Here is a 19395-nt window from a genome sequence, read left to right on the forward strand (position 1 = left end):
GTCTGGTTCAGCTTCTGTTGTAGATAATTGTAGGCAAATAAATAGGTGAGGAGTGAAGATGATGATGATGATGCAGACGAGACAGACAAGGATAGACAGATGAATAGATAGATACATCAATAGAGATGAATAGATAGACAGATGGACAGAGATCAATTGATAGATAGATAGACAGATAGATGGATGGGCAAGTAGATTAAGAGAGAGATGAACAGATAGGGTGTGAGAGAGAGAAGGAGACAGACAGGTTTCACAATACCAGTGCAGCTGTGAGGCAACAAGGTAAGCGAAAGTTTTAAGGATGTTCTCTGGGACTGACTCGTGTCGCCTCGGCTCTCAGTAGGAACAAAGGTTGGAGTGTGTACGGAAGATCAAAGTAAGGAGAGATAACGTGTTACTGCTGCATATATAGTGGATAAAGTGAAGTCAGTGGATAACGGTGTCGTCCTGATGGAGTGAAAGTGAGAGTTAGTAATTATAGATGGGAGCATACGTTTTCCCTGCGCGTGGCCTCGGTGCACATCTCCGTGGGGTTTGTTTTGTGTCTGGGAAGAGTGAGAGTGAGTTGCGTGATAATCAGAGTGCGTGTGGTGAGTGTGGTTCGTGGAGGGAGTTTGTGCATAGTTCCAGAGACATTTTTGAAAGAGAAAATATAAAGAAAAATGGTGAAGATAAAAAAAGTTACACAAAAAAGAAGAGTGAAAGTTAATGAAGTGCTTTACAGGTTTGAATTTATTATGTTAGTGTTATCAAATGTTGTTGCTCAATCCATCCAGTTACTTCATCTGTTAATTATATTGTTAAGTATGTGCAGCTCATCTCCCAATATATATTTTTATGCTGCTTGGAAAATGAATGTTAAATTTATTCACGGTTTGTAAACTTTCTCGTTGACTGACAAAATTATGTTGTATTATTTTGTTATGTTCAACGAGAAAAATATATAAAGGTAAAAAAAAATTGTTCGTACACCATAGATATACATATAAGATACTATTACCTTTTGCAAGTCCTCCATATCTCACTTACCCAGTAGTTGAGGTTGTACTGGCAAGCAGCATCCGTGCGCGTCATAAACTCATCGAATACGTCCCTAATCTTGGAGTCCCCCAGGAAGTACAGCCACAGACGGGACCGATTCTGCAGCCTCCTCTTGACACACGTGAGGAAGGCAGACGGCTCGGAATAAGGCTCGACAAGGCAGGGCACGTAAGGTAACACTCCCCTTACTGCCTCGATCCTGCTCTTCCCGATGAGAAAAGGAGGGATAAGCTTGATTCTAACCCTCCTCTTGTCGTTGTTATACCTCATCTCACTCGTCAGCATCTCCTCAATCCGACTAATATTGCCAGAAAATAGTAACTTCGGCAGGAACTTAGCCAGGAGCCCGTAGTCAGACGTGGAGACTCCTTTCATTCCATCACGTTCTTTAACTATTCTCTGGATCACGTCACGAGCACTCACTGGCGGCTTTTCGAAGTTGACTAGACGAGGAGCGAGATGGAGTAATGCTAGTCTGAGATCCGTGGTGTTGAGGTGATGAAGAGGAGGATTTGTGGGTCTTGGTGACGGTGAGGTGATCGTGAAGAGAGAGCGACAGGTAGAAACTGCGTCAGGTGATGATTGTGAAGGTAAAGATGCTCCGACGTGAGGTTCCAGAGATTCAGACCTTGGTAGGGACTCCATCTTTCTTCCCTGCGACACTGTAATGGTGTTTATGAGGTGTTGGTACGTGACGAAGAGTGCACAGGACGCCACAATCATTACAGCGCATAGCAACTGGAAGAAGGGACGTGTAGGAGGATTCGCCGGGTTGACGAATGCGATGAATAGAACCCCTCGTACTTTGATAACACGGAGAAATATAGCCATCTTTATAATTATACGAACGGCACTGCTTCTGAACTTAATGTGTGTGCATGTGTTTATTCCCTTACCCGGAGGCTGTAGAGAATAACAGACTATTTTCCTCTTGCTAGACTATTTTTAGCATCGACTCGAGTGCTTGCGCCAAGTTCTTGTTTCCTCTCTCTCTCTCTCTCTCTCTCTCTCTCTCTCTCTCTCTCTCTCTCTCTCTCTCTCTCTCTCTCCTTTTCGTTGCATATTTTTCTTATTCTAGGATGACGGAGGACTGAGAATGGAAGGAAAGGGCAGGGAAGGAAAGATAGGGGAAGGGAAAGGGGGAGAGGAATGAAAGGGCTGGAAAGGGAAAGGAAAGGAAGGGGAGAGGAAGATAAGAGAAGGGTAGGACTAGGAAAGAGAAACATAGACAAGAATGACCCCTGGCAGACTCCTTATTTCCTCCCTTTTTTTTTTACAGTAGACACGCGGTACGAATCATAATCAACTATCTTGTGAAGGAACAGTTAACAAATATGCACGTGAAACTAAAGGTAAATTCTTATAACTTTAGACAGGATTCCTCTGGAGGCTGGAGTGTCTTTCAGCCTTCTAGTGACTGTTTCCCACAGAGAAGATTAACCGGGTTTCTATGGGCGAATTTTCACGTTCAAGAAGCAGAAGTCGTGTAAAACTGTACCTAGGAACACCAAACGGGCCATGAAAATCTCAGCAACTACGAAAGGCTTTTCAAACAGGCGAACTCTTATATAATGTGGCGAGCATGATTTTAAAGTTGGCGCCTTTGGACTCGTTTTATGATTTTCTTTTCTTTTCAATTATCACGTAATACTAACATACTTTTTTGCTTGTAATTTCGGTTATGGGATATGAAGAGTATGTGAGCCTATACATAATAAAATCACTTCGTTTGACACCTGGAGTTATATATCAGATTATCAGGAAAAATAATATTGCTGTTTGTAAGATTAGTAAGAATAATCCCTTTTGACTTGTGGATTTATTTGTTGATGTTAATAAAGTTGCGCAGATTCGATTTCAACCAAAAGGAGGAAAAAATTTATGGAATTCTGATTGTTTATTACGAGCCGAGAAAATATATCGTTGTTTGTAGGTTAAATAGGAATGGTTACAGCTTACATTTTGTTTAAGTTGGTGTGTTGAGGTAATAAAGGAACACAGAGGTATACAGTCATAAGGAGAGAAGATAAAAATAATGAATGGGAAGGAAAGAGAAGAAAAGGGGCAGATTTGAAGACGTAACAAGATTCCAGTCATACCACGAGAGAAAAAAAAATATTAGTTGGGTGTCAGCAAGGGTTGTAACTTGTCAGACTGTTGCCTGATTGTTTACGGGCGCCAGCTGATCGTCGGGCACGGAGGGGGCGATGTGTCCTTGCGCCGAGCTGAGGGGACGAAGCCTTTTGCTGTAATTAGGAGCCTCCCACGGTGCTCTGAGGGCGTCCTGTGCTGCGAGGTGAGAATGAGACTTTGTGCGGCATTGTGGGGTGCAGGGAAGGTACAGTGTTGCGAAAGACTCGGCCAGGCTAAGTTCAGGTTGCGAAATGGTTAATTGTTTTCCTGCAGGCACTGACGGGGCCGTACCCAGGGCGGACGACTCCCCCATCTGATAAATGGTACACTTTCTGAGAACATCGAAACGAAAAGCTGGGACAATAGTCACAGGTGTTCGTTTTGACGGTGGGGAAATTTACCCAGATATGTTAATTTTTTTCTAAATCCCGAGCCCCCAGCTGATTTGGCTCGCTTCCATTGCCACCCGTCCCTATTCAAGTGGCTAAAAAAGGTTCACATTTATTGGAAGAAGACCCCTCACCCCTTTCTCAACTTAGGGTATGCCTCTGAATGATGGGAAAAAATGCAGTTTGTGAATACAGATTAGTGCTACTCAACTATTATGAGCAAAGGTCCAGTCAGACAAGTTCAAATGTATGCAGAGGTTCGGATAAATACTGTAACTGGAGAGCAGGGCTCAGGAGTAGAAAAATATAGTTAAATAATATGAATGTCCTGGTGATGGATTCTTGCAAGTGTAGTTCCTCGACTGACTGAAGGGCCTACTGTCTGAGGAAATACACTTGCAAGAATTCATCACCAGGACCTTCATGTTATTTCATTATATTTTCTACTCCTGGATTCTGGGGTCCAGCTACAACACTCAGAAGGTCTGTATTCAAACCACAGGCTGCCGGTTGAATAACCCCGGATAGGATTCTTGACTCAGAATATTCATATATGCTTCCTTACTAATGAGACTATACAACAAAGTGAGGTTATCCTTTGTTGACTTATACCAAGTTGCTGGCTATCATGTGTTTGAAGATACCCCAAACTTAACCTAACCTAACAAAATCACAAAAGGTTACCATATGCCGTGACTCAAAAAAATCAAATGTGCTTCCTTACTGACTGTGTAAGGTCATTCTTTGCTATTTTGTGGCACAAGCTGTTGCCACAATAAGTTACCAAACATCTTGACTCAGAAAAATCATCTATTCTTTCTTACTAAATGAGACGTTCTATATAACACAGTGAAGGCTTTCTTTGTTAATTTATGCTATAGGTGTCTGGATATCATGCATTTGAAAGTTCCTTAAATTTAACCTAACCTATTGGAAATACAATTTTTGTTTCATAAAACTTTTTAATTAATAGTTATATTTACCAAAATTGGTATGTTTATTACTACAAATACATGTGTGAAAAATTTGAAAATTCCCCAAATTCCCAGTCCCTGAATATTCCCAGAAACTTTTCTTGGAAAGTTCTATTTTTCCGAAAAATTTCCCCTACCAAGGTGCATGACTACATTTTTCTTCATTATATTGTAGCAGCCACCTTTTGTTCCATTCCTGTAGCTTGGTGATGTCTTCTTGTAGGAATCTGCACTCAAGGGGTTAATATGATAAAGATTCATTACTTATAGAACTTTACTTTCCACCTCTATAATAAGAAAGATGAGCACCTAGGCCAAGCACAGGTGTAGCCCATGCCCCCCAACTTAACTTTTACTTATATACCTGTAGCAAATATGTCAGTAAGAAATATAGTATATCTCTTGAACGGTAAATCTCTATGCATACTCCTTTTCCAGATCATAATTTGGCAGCTACCGTCAAGATGGGGAACGTCAACAAGGCCATGAGTGAGGCCACTCGGAAAAATCAGGAGTTCATGATGGAGACGCAGAGGGTGCAGGTAATTGGTTCAAGATTCTTATGAAATTTGTTATATAGATGTATTAGTTTTTGTATGAAGTTTTATTATTTTGCTAATTTCACGTGGGCATATTTTTTTATGTGAATATTTACCTACTTGGATTGAGTGCCCATTATCACAAAATTTGGATTCCTAAGAAATTTGTTTTTGCTGTATTACTTTTTGTGCATGAATTTTCTCCTTTTGGTAATTCCATGTGACCATCTAGTTTTCTTATCTTTTGGGGTGAATATTAACCAAGATCTTGCACATGAAACTTGTTGAAGGCGCATTCTTATGAGTGCAGTTTAGATAGGATCACTCGCTTGAAGTAGTCAGGGGGGCTGTGAGCAAGTGTTTAGTCAGGGGAAAGTCTGTTCTTGGAGTCCTGCGTTGAATTCTACCATCTAACTCTACCACTAACTCTAATTTGATACTAATCCATCATTTTAATCCTGCAGCTAGAGAGGCAGATACACATGCAAAATGAAATGCGTGAGAAAATGATGTCCATGCAGATTGCTCGGTCCAGAGAGCTGTTGTATTGGTTCGGATCCTTCTATGTCATCGCAGCAATAGGAATGATCACCGGGTAAGTTTTCAATCATCACGACTTGACTTACAGCTTATTATCACATGCTAGAATATATGTGCTTTTTCTTTTGGTGGTGTTGGGAGAGGGGGGCAGGAGGGGGCAGTCCCATAAGTCAACAATTTGGTTAAGACAGAAAGGCGTCTGCTCCAGTTGTGCAGAGCTAAAGAGATTATACTTTTTTTGTTGTTGTTGTTGTTGTTTTCAGGCACCAGTTGGATGTTATTAGCGAGACCCTAGTGTACCATATTTCTCTAGATCCATATTTCATTTATCGTATGCCAAGTGTAACTTCCAGGCCACCAGATTTGCATTCCTGTCATTGTCATATTGTGTTGGGTGTTAAGAAGTAAAAATGCTATCAATTAAGTCCTATTAACCCGTCCGCTGTGATTGGCACGGCTTTGTCTTTTACTGGTAGCCTGGTAACATATAGTCCCAGGTCTTTCTCTGCCTCTGTGGTGGATAGTGGAGTGTTTCCCATGTGGTATTGGTATGCTGGATATCCCCTCCCAAGGTGCATGACTTTACATTTTTCTTCATTGAATTGTAGCAGCCACTTTTTGTTTCATTTCTGTATCTTGGTGATGTCTTCTTGTAGGAAATCCACAGGCAAGGGGTTAATATAGTCTTTATCTGTTCCACAGGTTCAGACGTACTCGTAAACCCGGCACTCTTGTACCCTTGCTCCCGCTCTCCTTTATAATGGCATACCAAGGAGACTTAGCTTATGGATCTAAGCTGAACAGAATCAAAAGTAAGTATTCTCATGCAGGTGTTTAATGCATCTGCATCTTCTGCTGTATATATAACTGTTATCATTTAATGGAAGAATAGATTATGAATGAGAAGTTGTATATCATAGGCAGTAAAAAGTCAAGAGTTACAGTAGCTGAATTAAACGTCTGAAGGGACATATGTGGATTACATCTTACAGTGACAGAGACGTGGGGTTGAGTTCAGTCGTGGTATACAGAAGCCTTTGTGACAAGCATTACTTTGTTTAAGTGCCAGTTCAGCATTGAAAAAATATGGAGCAAGAGAGGTGAAGGTTAATATGAGTGATTGAGTGGAAAGCAGGCAGAGGAAGCTCATAACACCTTGTTTCTCATGCTTCCCTAACTATTGAGTATTGTGCAGCAGGTGAATGATATATACTTGGGAAGGATTTAGGTTTTTAAATCTAACTTTTGGACCTTCAAGATTTTATCAGCAATAATTTGCATTAAACCACACAGATTATGCTAGTTTTTCATGGATGATAATAAATGTTTGTTAATCAAATATCACTTTTCCCCTTTTCAGTGGAGGCTGAGAACATCCTAATGTTTGAACGAGACCTGGTGTCAGTGCCCATGGGAGTTCCCACTCCGTCATCCATTGACGAGGCTCGGGAGCGCCAGGAGGAGAACAAACGACTTAACAAGGTTCATGAAGTGTTCATTTAAGTTCATATTTACTAACCTGTTTCTTCTCTGCATGCTACTACATAGGGTTACTGCTGCCTACCTACCATATCACTAAGAGGCTTGTCAAGGCTATTGCAAATAGGTGAATTTTACTTTCATTCCATCGTGGAACTTTTTTACATCTGGGTTGCCTAACATAATTTTACTTGTATAACTAGGAGCTTTCAGCCACAACTAAAGCATTTTTTTCTAACCACCAACTGTTCCATGATAATATGGGAACATATTATGCATATGCTTTACATTTTTGTGCATTTGTATATTTATTTGTAAGGTTGGTCATAAAGTTCCAGATCTTCATAGCGTGCCGTGCATTGGAAACAAATGTGCTTCTCTTACTGTAATGGTATGATTACCATCTCAATGCCAAAAGAGAACTAACAGTACAATGTAGTGGGAGATGATAGATCGTGTGGGTTCCTAAGCAAGGATCCCAAAGAGTCTTTGAGATACTCAACTATGAAAGCAAGTAAATTAGATATACATTTACATCAACTTTTTAAAGTAATGTGAATAATGTCCAATATAAAATGTGTGCATGTGTGTGTGGCTGTGTGTGCAAAAAATTTATGGCCATGGTCAGTTTGCATAAAAGGTGCAGGAAATAACTGCAAAGTATCTGTGGAATATTGATACGCATGAGGTGTAGGCCGACCATCAGGCCCCACCGGGAAGAAGCCTACCGGCGCTATAGGCCGCAACGTTAAAAAAAAAAAAAAAAGAGAGAGAGAGAGAGAGAGAGAGAGAGAGAGAGGCATGGTAGATTTAGAGGCGGACTCCAAAGCATGGCAGTTTGAATGTACAAGTTACAGAGGAGATGATGTGAAGGGAAGACATGAGAGCCATGACCTTGTTGGAGTTCACATGTGTTGATTTTGGATGGGTCTTTGTTGTATTAGTGTCTTGACGAGGTAGACGAGAGGTAGATTGAGGTGGCCTAGGCATGTGGAGAGGATGGATGAGGAGGGTGAAGAAGGCAGCAGTTTGAGGGTAGATAGTGTTGATGGAGGTAAACCAAAGAAGGCTTAGGATGAAGTAGTGCAGATTGACCTTTTTATCCTGGGCCTCAGCAGAGATGCTACTTGAGGTTGAAGAGAGTGAAGGAGGAACATTAGAGTAACAAGGCCAACACATACAAGCATTTATAAATCCATAGAAAACAAGTAGAGTGTGTGTGTGTGTGTGTGTGTGTGTGTGTGTGTGTGTGTGTATATGTGTGTGTGTGTGTGTGTGTGTGTGTGTGTGTGTGTGTGTGTGTGTTGCCTTTCTTTCATTATTTCATGTGTTCTTTCTTTACTCTATTGCTATCAATCTCTATCTCATTAAATACAATTCAATTGATAGTAATACTAAACTTAGCTGAATAAATGCATAATCTTACTTGGAACTTCCCTAGGTGGTGTTTTCTTCACGTATCACTAGCATTTAATAGCTTACAGATAATGGCGTATATATTGTCTTATTTTTAGGTGAATGAAAACATAGATAAACTTTCCTCCACATGCACCTTGGGTTTTCTCAGTGATGTAACTCTTCATTGGTATAAAATCTCACTGTCTTATAATGTCGTAAATTTTGCCTTTATCATAATGTGAAAAAGACAACCATCATTAATGATGCATATTTTAATGAATACATATACATTGTCTCTTCTACAAAACATTCTACCTGATTCTGGTCCAGTTTCTCTGCAGTTACAAGGGTGAAATTAGTTTTTATGTTGAAATGTAATTTAATACTGAAAAGTAATTAGAATATTTAGATTACTTGGGATATTTCATTTGCAACTACATATGCCTTTGCTGAACTGTATTTTTCTTTTTCTGATTCCTCGTAAGTGTACGAGATGTGATCAATTTTTTCCAAAGTTTGAAGGCTTTCTTCTATGAAGAAAACTGACATATGAAGATGTTATGGTAGTTGACTTTAATAATTCTGGTAGTCACTTGATTTCTATTGGTCTGAATGTACAGTAAAGGTAACGTTGGTGAATACGCTATGGCTGTGCATGGCCTCGGTGCTCATCTGCCTCATTGGTCCTCAAGCCTGTTGTGGGTGAAAACCCATTGCCCCAAGACACAGGGCAAGTGTGACAGCTGGGTTGCCTAAGTTTACCTTCCCCAGGTTTACCCAGGTACTACCCATTTATCAAGCAGCCTGAAAGGAAGTATGAACAGCCAACTGTCCAGGCTGGGATTCCAACCTGGGCCGCTGGATTCAAGGCAAGGTGTGCTAACCACTGCACCACAGAGGTGCTAGAGTACATGTAATTTACACCTAGCCTATGTAAACATAATGTAGTACAAAAGTCATAGCAAACTACATATGAGAAGAATTTAATCAACAAATCAACTCAAATCAGTCATTCACCTTAATTAACTGGGAGGATAAACTTGTGGGAAATGAGAGGAATATGCTGTGGACATGTCCCTATTATGTACTTTGTCAGGTATCAGTTTTGCTTGGGGTTCTGTCATCTCATGTTTGTGAGCAGTGACTACAGGAGATAATAACGGGCTCGATGGAGCTGCCAAAGCTGGCAGGAGAGTGTGAGCATTGTCAGAACACTCGGTTGCATATTTGAAGAAGTGACTCGCATATAGGAAAGGAATGTCATTTTTGCTTTGCTTTGAATCTTAAATTGCATCACAGTGTTCAACTCAGATGCAGAGGAATAGATATACTGTAAGACCCCCGTTGCATTTTAGGGGATTTGCATACCACAATCACTCACATCAGGCAACACTGCTGTGTGTTAACAATTATCAAGAAATATTTCTGCTTGAGCCTTGCATTTGAAATAAAGTTAACAATGAAAGAGATGGACCCTTTTAACATGTGGAGGAAGGATTACTAGTTATTCTCAACAGTTTAAAACTAGTTCAATAATAAGTGTATGTATGTGTCCATTTAACTAATGTCAGTACTATATAAAGGAACTAGTGTTGAAAAACTGCATAACTTTGCTTGTGTTAAATGAAAGGAGCAACTCGTGGTCCAGAGTGAAAACAGCAATAATTCTTGGTGGCAATAAAATTCCACTGAATGCATTTCTTTTGAATATAAAAGCTAAGACCATTTTTACTGTTTTTATATTTGCATATGAACATATTTATTGTTGATAAAGCATAAGAGGGCTCATGTTTTACAGTCTGCAGCATTGCCACAGAATCATTAATTAATCAGTTAACTTTGCCTAATATTTGCTATTATCAAAACCGGTGCTTGCCAGTTTCAACAGAATTTAACAAAGTATGGTCTAAACAAGCTGTGAAACCTACTATCTAGCTACATTTCTCTTGTAGTAGTGTTTATATGCTGCCACAAAGTGATTAAAGATTGTAACTTACTAGCATAAATTTTTTTTAAAAATGTGTTTTGTGTTAATATAATTGCAAAGGTATTTTCACTCTAAGAGACTTAAGTATCTTAACAATGTTCCATTACATGAAATGTTTGATTTGGTATAGTATTGTTCCATACCAAATTTTAATCATGGATTTGCAATTATACCATTAGGTAGTAAGTAAAAAAGTCAGTGTCAGCGTTCATATAAATCGTCAGTGATAGTTGAGAAGCATCAGTGTCAGGCCTTAGTTTATCATAGTCCTGTCTTTACTTTGCCATGTAGTGCGAAGACACTTCACATTACATCATTACATTTTTTTTATTTTTTTATTTATTTATTTATTTATTTTTTTTTTCTGACCATGATGTAAATCAGATCAACAAACATGAGTAATGTGTGCTCAACACTGCCAGTCTTCCAGTGAGTGTACACTGCCTAGGTGTTCCTTCACTTGCTTCCTGCTGCATAGTTTTGATATTGTTCTTTGCTGCGATAAACCCTTACTTTGTCTTTAGGAATTGTTATCTTAACTAGAGATTTTGTTACTGAAAGATGCAAAACTGCTGGAGCAAAGAACACGTTGAGTTTGTTGATAGAAACTGACATAGTTCATGAATTTATTCCATGAGGAAGGTAGAAACTCTTAGTTATGGGAAATATACAGAAGTCTGGCTCCTGTGTTGCATGGCCTACAGAGACAGCAATGCTTGGTAATATCCAAGTTAGAGCTTTCTGTCTTTTCATCTTTATTTTGCCTCTATAGATTGGTACCAAAATTATCAGAATTTAGAGTTTCATTAAAAGTGATTATATATTTTTTTTATGAAAAAGGAAAAGGCCAAAAATTTGTAGAAACATTATTTTGAAAATTAATCTGCACATTCCACCATAACAAAAAATAATTTCCCTTCATGAAATCCACAGCTATTGATTGCATTTTTTCATCAAGCTTAAGAAAAATATTCCTGCTGGTTCCCCAAAATTGTAGGAGTTAAGAACTGCATTTAGTAATGATTTTGCACCCAATTGTTGACAATCAGTGATCATCATTATTATTATTGGACATATCCAGTACCTAATCCTCTTAAACTCACAAGTCTGACGTTTCTGTCATAGCACAGATGGGACGCAGCACTGACTGGCTGAACCTCATTATTTTGGGGTGGTATTGATAAGCTGTTGCATTCCTGATCTCTTCCCACTTTATCTATCAAAGATATAAAAAAAGTAGAAAAAATTCAAGTCAATAAGACAGTTTGGATTGCCTTGCTCTCCCCATAGATGCCCTTCACTAGGAACAAGATGAACAATGCTATATTTTTATTCAAAATAGTGAAACTATATCCATCTACCTATCTATTGAGGTATCCATAACTCAGATGTCCTGTGTCATGGGGGATATTTCCACTCCTCAAAGCACAAGAGAAAATGATCAATTTGAGATGAAATCTTTTCCCAATATTCTGCCCGCGATTTAAACCTGGGCCTCAGAGATGGAAACTGGAAACTTTAGTGTTGAGCTAAAGAGTACTGCAAGGCTTAAAGCCTTCTGGAGTCTTTACCTGCATTTTGGGCCTAAGGTTTGTGGCATAATCTTAGAGGTAGACTATTTGGTACAGTGATTTTTTTTTTTCTTTTTTCATCACCATCCCTGATATATAGAGAAAATGCTTGAAGGAAACAAAGTATAGTTATGTGTTTAAAGGAGAATAAGGGAGTTGGGAATGTTTCTTAAAATAAATTGAGAAATCATAAATTTGGGAGACAGCGGTGCAAAGGTTAGGTGAAGGTTTGTGACTGAAATCATGTATTTTATCAACTAATGTATGCATATGCATAAACAAAGGCACAGCCGTATGCTCAATAGTATATAAATGCATTCATATGCATGGCCACAAATTCATTCAGAGAGCACAAATGCACATGCTTATGCATACAAACAAAGTATTAAAAACTTCATTGGCCAACTAAACCCACTCAGTATCATCATGGCTCACATAGAATTTCTCTGTCAAATCCTCTTTATACGGCAGGTTCTATATACACGCCCACTGAGGGGGGTGTCAAAAGGGGTGTGTTAAGTCAATGCTATCCTATCAGGTTTTACTTTAGTACTTAATTGGTAGCCTCGTGCTGATAGGAAGTCAAGCACACTGATACAAATTTAAATGTAATCAAGTCATACCTATCACTGGCATGTATCAGACAGTATCACTGATTAAATTCACAATATGCAATAAATACAAAAGTGTGGAGTGGCATACATGCACTTGGCATTCATTATCCCTGGTCCTTGCAGCATTCATCAAGCATAATTAGGCAGGAGAGTGTTGTGCAGTTTCAGTCTCTAAAATGGGTATATGTATTGGTGTATTGTTGCCTTAAATGCATTATGTGCTAGAGTGGCCTTTGTAGTCATATCCTCAAAACCTAAAGTAATAACAGGAAATTTATACTTTCAATTTTTGATGTGGAGTTTCAAATTGCAGACAGATGGCAATTCATAGCATATATTACTGTAATTTTGTTTGACCTTAGAAGACAAAGTTTGTATGGTGTTTGGTGTCCATATACCTGTGCTGAATGTCATCACTGTATTGGCATGTAAAAAGAATTGAATTTGTTGACAAATACAAATTCTTTTTCATATAATTTTTGCTGACAAATTCTTAAATCATTTCCTCTTTATAACCATGGAAATTAAGTTGTGTCAAGGAGATCACAGAGTTCAGTATTATCTGTAATGCTGGGGCTGCTTGGCTTAGTGGCACAGTACCTACCTTATGTTGTGGTCTTGAATCCACATGTTGCACACGGCAACTTCTCGGTGAAAGAAATGGTGTTCTGCAACACTTGCGGAGGGATTGTTCAGTCCCTGCTTTGATTAAAATTCTCTTACTGTTTCCTTGGTTCCTACCAGCATACATAATGTAACTCATCAAATGTTTGTTGACTAAATTCACATTAACATATTACAGTTTAATGTTTGTGGTAGTGAAGTTTTTGCATAAAGCTTACACTTGTTGAATGTTGGTCATAAAATGGAAGTTGTCCAAAATTAACATTGGTGTTCTTGAAGTGATTTTCTCTGAACTGTTAGGTGTGAGATTTTCTTTTTGTTACATGAATAAAAAGTATAAATTTTGTGTAGGCTTGTTGTTAAACTTTAATAAATTTATGTCTTGATGAAAGCTTTCGATAGTCTCCTCCGCAGCATCTTCACTTTCTCATTCTTTGTGGTTTTCAGATTTTATGCTTGCTGATGGTTAGACAACAAAAAATAACATTTACATTATAAAACACCATTTTTTTTTACTTTGCTCTTTAAAGCATTTGAAAAATTAAAGAACCAGTCAGACACAAAGGGTTCGGATTGATTTCAGCAAGAGAGATAAATGTAGGATGCAAAGCCTGATTGAGCACTAACAAAATTGGTACAAGAAATGAGAAAAGGATGCCTCAATAGCACATACAAAACTTGAGGTTATGCTTTGCACTCAAGAATATTAATTTTTTACTATTGTGGTAGTTAATATTTTCTACAGCATGACACCTTAGTAATGTTTTATTGATCATATTCAATGAAATTGGCACATTTTGTTTTAGCTCTGTGAATCTGGAAAGAAATAATATATGAAGCTCTAAAATATCTGTGCCAGCTTTGTGAAAATGAGCAAAACCTCATGTTTGTCTTGCAAGTGCTGAGTGAATGCAGAGTTGCAGTGAAGGATTTGAGTTTTCTGATAAGGGCATACTCTCTGAACCCCATCATAGAAGCATTTTTTGGGCATTTGCTTTTCATCAGCTTTCTGGATGTGTCACCACAGTTTAGGTGATAAGGAGATAGTTTGCAAGGCAGGTATTTTTTCTCCCAGTTATCCATTTATGCTAGGGTACCTTAGCTCACAATCCCTACATACAGGACAGTATTAGTCATCTACTTTGCAATAAATTACTTTATTTGTTGGTTGAAATTTTATGTAATAAATTCCATGTAGAAAGACATCTAAGCTGTGGCATTTCTACAACAGGCTCTTCATCAGCATCGTAGTGGGTATTACTAGCCTGCTCTTCACACCGCTACTCTCCTTACTTTGCTTTGTACATTCGTCAGTTCCACGACACGAGTGATGGGAGTGGCTAGGGAAGGGGACTCACTGCATGGGTTCACTAAAATAAGGGTCTGGTTAACTAATGGATAATGGTAGAAGGAAGATTATTTCAAACTGATTAAAAATTATACTTATTTTTTTTTTAAATGGCAAATGCATTATGTCAAGTCCAAATTTCCTGTAATTGGCATGCATTACCTTGGGTTGATTGTAAGTGTAATTTCACTTGTGAATATTACTTCCAGTTCATGTTTCAGTTTTCCAAACTGATACTACTTGCAGTTAGTTGTCCACAAGTGTACTCATTGACTTTTCAAATTAGTTTTTGATTAACAAGTTTGCAGCTGTTGGAGAAATGCAAACATATAGAGTTGAGACTTTGCATATTCCTTGTAAATGAAACCTACTATTTAAAGTACTTAATTGTCTTTGAACTCACTGTCATAAGCATAGTAGTTGTAAATCTTTATTATGCTGGAGATACATATGCACAGGGAAATTATAGCCTGTCATTGCAACAAGAACCCATCAACAGTGTTCAGAGGCAAACTTTTATATTATATTCAGCTCTTACCACTGAAGAAAACAAGCAGTACAAACAAAACAGTTTTCAGTATCAATCATAGTTGAAGAAATCTCCCTTGGGAATGACCTCCTTCTAACATTTTCTGAAGTTATTTGTTAGTGCTGCTGAGTTACCTGTCAGTCTGTCAAGTCTGCCAAGTTAATGAACTAAATTCATGTCAAGGTTGCATGTATGTAAATTAATGTATTTCAATTTCACTCCTAAATCACATATGAATTTAATTTAATTTAAAATACATCATATTACATTATATGCATCCTTTAATCTAATAGTGTGTTATATGTTCTGTACAGTGTAACTTGGTGGTGTATTTATAGTGAAAAAAAATGTAACTGATCTTTAAATTGTGCATCACAATTTGTACAAAATTTATTTTACCATAGAGAACTTTTTGACTTTGTCATAATTAATGGTTTTCATTTAATCATAAAATTTTCCTTAGTTAATAATGAAGATAACAGGGTAAGATAAGATGGGCCTTTTGATAATTAATTGAAATCCAGTAAGTACAATGAAGTCTTTTTCGTTATCGCATTGGTCAAAGCATTTTGTAGTGACAGCCAAACTAGTTCTTCCGTGTCTGTGATGCTTCAGTACCACTGTGGAATCCCTCTAAATGGATGTGCATGCCCCTAGTTACCAGCTGTTCCTTTTTTCCTCATGTGCTTGTATCCTTCAAACTTTAACTTTCATCTCTGTTTTGTTTCCTCCACACTTTTTTTTTTTTTTCTTTTTTTTTTTCTAATGTATCAGGTACTCACCATTTTAGTGTATTAGTGTGCGTGTTTGCTTTTATTACTATAATTGCCTTGAGTTCACAGTGACACTACTATTTTTTTTATGATCCTTTGATTTTCATATTTGCCCTTCACTGCACTGTAAGAGCATGCCACTTCTTTCCAGTGATGATATTGCCCAACAGTAATTCATGATGTTGTACTGACCTGTCCCAATCTCGTTCTGCATCCTCCCATACTTGCACAACCATGCATTTAAGTATTTTAATTTTCATACAGTTTTCAAGGATCATTGATTAACTTAATGTAGTTTATGTCCAGCCATGGCAGGATTTCTTTCCAGATGCCATTTTTAGAAAGTTACAACTTTTACTTGTATCATTAAAACTAGAGTTCCCCAAAACAGGATTGCTACAATAATCTAAATCCATCATATTGCTTACTATTTCATTCCTGTACTATACTTTTTTTTATTACCTCATCCAAATTTAATGTTACAAAAAATTATCCAGTCTTTGACCATAGCATCATTTCTAATCAATTACATAAAAATGTGTTCTATATCCATTAGACAAGAAGTTGATAGGCTGCTTAGTTTATTATGACCTTGCTTTTTGCTTATGCAGTAACTATAAGGATTATTTCAAAACTATTTTGCACTTCATGCATTAAAGTGTGTATGTTATACATAAAGCAGGAGAACAGGATCTGTTAGGAACGACGTGTGGGTTCCATTTTGTGTGATGCCATGAAGGGGGAGGGGAGGAGAGAGAGAGGAGAGGAGAGGAGAGGAAAGGAGAGGAGAGGAGAGGAGAGGAGAGAGAGAGAGAGAGAGAGAGATAGAGAGAGAGAGAGAGAGAGAGAGAGAGAGAGAGAGAGAGAGAGAGAGAGAGAGAGAATTATTCAAGTCTGGGTATGAGTTGGAATATGAGGAGAAATGACGTGACAAAGAACTAATGGACTGTATATCAATTTTGAAAGTCATCATGACATATCCTCCGTAAGTTCAATAACATCTACAAAAGGTCTTTCCTCCCATGGTTGTCTTGAATAAGCTAAAGTTGCACTAAGTCTCTAAGTGAAATAATTTGTGATATGGTCATAGTTTTTTATCTCGGTGCTAATGTAATATGAATGGTTAATATACTCCTTGATATTTAATATACAAATAATATCCTGGCCATACAGTTAATTCAGGCACCATGACCTCCTTCCATGCCCACATGTTCACCAAAATGATCACTTTGATGTAGCAAAAATGTATACTTACCATCTCATATTTGTTAAAACATTCCATGTAACATTCCAGCTATTCTGTATGCTTTTTAAGAAATTTATGATTACCTCTAGTATGTCAACACTCTTGTATGTTGTGTCTTCCTCGATATTTGCCTATGGTTCTTATTGTCTGATAATAGCATTCTTTTTAAAAGCTATCCGTTGTTTGTTGCATTTTTATCAGCGTCAGTCTCAGAAATATTTTTTTAATGAAAAATCAAGATATATTGATTAGCAACAGATCCCTATAAACAACAAGTTCATCAAATAATCATGTGGTGCCTTGTTTGCATCATTTCTGTTTTGGTCTGTTTCCAGTCCTTCAAGTCATCAACCTTAGCACTAACATTTACTAATGCTAGCAGGCATTTACCTCTCAAGCCGTTTTTCACTTACTGAATTTTCTTGCCATCCCTCTGAACTTTCTTTTCTTTGGTTTACCTCCTGTTATTTTATACAGAAAGATGACTTTGCATATGATTTTCTTTAGATATTTATCCTTTCACTGTAGTGCAACCTGTTTGGGATTTGAGGATTCATTATTATACAGTGACTGAAGTGTTGTATTAAATGGTGATCATTGTTGAATTTGTAAAATGAGGTTGATTGAAATAACAATTAACTGTGCCACTTCTTTTTATATCAATCCTTCCTTACATTACATATTCCTTCTTCGTGTTCTGTGATTCATTCTTGATTATCAATTATCCCATCCAACTGCCATTTCACATATCATTGCTCTTCCTTACATAATGACTATGGCATTATTGTATGGTGCATACGACTCAGGCAAGAACTGCTAGTTTATATGTTGCTGAGATTGGTAGTGGAGTAACTTTTAAGCCTGTTTAACTTTTGTGGGACATTTTTACTAAAGCTTTAATGAATCATGAACTATGAGTGATATCAGACCACTCAGTACTGTAAGGAAATGGTTAGGCATTGGCAGGACTCAGGTGAGGAAATGCATGGGTAATCAGGGACATTGATTTGTATGCCACAATTATTATCACTACTCTGACAAGTCAATAATTTTTGTTTATTTCTTCCACACATATCACAGGTATCACTTATTGTGAGTTATAGTGATGTATGTTTCAACAGCAGCAACACTGAGTCTTTTTATTGGTATGCACTCTAGGAAAGTAGGTTCTGCAAGCTATCAAGGCACTGATCATGTTTTTTACCACTCCTCATTTTGCATGTCTTGCATGTGACTGAAGGAACACTGTGGCCTCCACACAATAACACACATATAAAGAGGACAGGGAGAAATATATGTCTTTAATTACCATGCATAACCACTTGACTTTTCATTGAGAGATAAACTTTGAAGTGCCAATCAAATGACAACAGGTGACCAGGGACTTGGTGGGGGCATAACCTGCATGTAGTGGTAGAGACAGTTTATATTATGCTCAGTCTGTAAGTAGCTAAGGAATGAAAACATTAAGCCCATAACTTGTGTAAAGTAAAACTGTAATTTATATCTTCTTCCTTTTGTACATATGTTATTTTTGCTAAACTTATTTTTGCCTTGTTTTATTTTTTCAGAGGTTCGGGCTGTAGACGGCTCCTTGGTTGCTAGCGAACACGTAGTGCGTAAGATATTTATTTTTAGTTTCCCTTATTTAAAATTGTTCTTCTATGAAAAGTATATCTAATATATTGGCATTGTCCCTCTAGTTGTGATTTGTTGATATTGTACATTACTATGATTTAATAGATGATAGTTACTGCTAAGAGTTAATTGTTTTCTTCTTTTATCACATTCCTAATCAGTCTTAGAAATTGATTACGCATTGGAAACATTTTTCATTGTGTGAGCTTCTTTATGTTTGCTAGCACAGATCCTCTGGAGGATATTTAGCACTGACTGATCTCTTAAATGCAGCTTGATTACAGTAACAGAATTTGATGGGTTTCTGCTTATGTCTTATAATTGTTTGACTAAAAGAAATCCATATATTCTTGATTGCTGTCTTTAGATGCTGTTCTCTTCATTGTTACTTTCATCATTTACTTTATGCTCATACTTGAGATCCCTGAGGGGGAGAAATGCAACCATGGGACAACATCTGCTACCTCCACACCATAATTTTTGAAGTTGTTGGCACATTACATGTCATCTCCACGAACAGCATACATTTTGTCACTTCCATCAACTTATGATCCATTCTAATTTATGACAGA

General features: G+C 37.6%; 1 protein-coding gene across 4 annotated transcripts; it reads left to right on the forward strand.

Annotated features, from left to right (window-relative positions):
* Positions 1-354: 354 nt before the first annotated feature.
* On the forward strand, positions 355-18947 carry LOC126998637 (plasminogen receptor (KT)-like). Of its 4 annotated transcripts, XM_050860578.1 has the most exons (7): positions 3174-3337; positions 3448-3497; positions 4976-5079; positions 5541-5671; positions 6319-6428; positions 6977-7098; positions 14521-18251. In XM_050860578.1, the coding sequence occupies exons 3-7, from the start codon at positions 5002-5004 to the stop codon at positions 14551-14553; spliced, it is 474 nt and encodes a 157-aa protein (XP_050716535.1). In that variant the 5' UTR covers positions 3174-3337; positions 3448-3497; positions 4976-5001; the 3' UTR covers positions 14554-18251. The 4 variants fall into 4 exon arrangements, with proteins under 4 accessions (XP_050716536.1, XP_050716537.1, XP_050716534.1 ...); XM_050860579.1 differs by lacking the exons at positions 3174-3337; positions 3448-3497 and adding an exon at positions 355-376; XM_050860580.1 differs by lacking the exons at positions 3448-3497; positions 14521-18251 and adding an exon at positions 18757-18947 and having other exon boundaries at positions 3170-3337.
* Positions 18948-19395: the final 448 nt, after the last annotated feature.

The sequence above is a fragment of the Eriocheir sinensis genome, chromosome 14 (assembly GCF_024679095.1).
Source record: "Eriocheir sinensis breed Jianghai 21 chromosome 14, ASM2467909v1, whole genome shotgun sequence".
In the NCBI taxonomy this organism is placed as follows: Eukaryota; Metazoa; Arthropoda; class Malacostraca; order Decapoda; family Varunidae; genus Eriocheir; species Eriocheir sinensis.

Bases quoted from the DNA above. Each gene is read 5' to 3' on its own strand.
- LOC126998637 (XM_050860579.1), top strand. From the start codon at position 5,002: ATGGGGAACGTCAACAAGGCCATGAGTGAGGCCACTCGGAAAAATCAG. The intron at 5,080-5,540 runs GTAATTGGTTCA...TTAATCCTGCAG, and splicing joins TGGAGACGCAGAGGGTGCAG to CTAGAGAGGCAGATACACAT. The intron at 5,672-6,318 runs GTAAGTTTTCAA...TCTGTTCCACAG, and splicing joins GCAATAGGAATGATCACCGG to GTTCAGACGTACTCGTAAAC.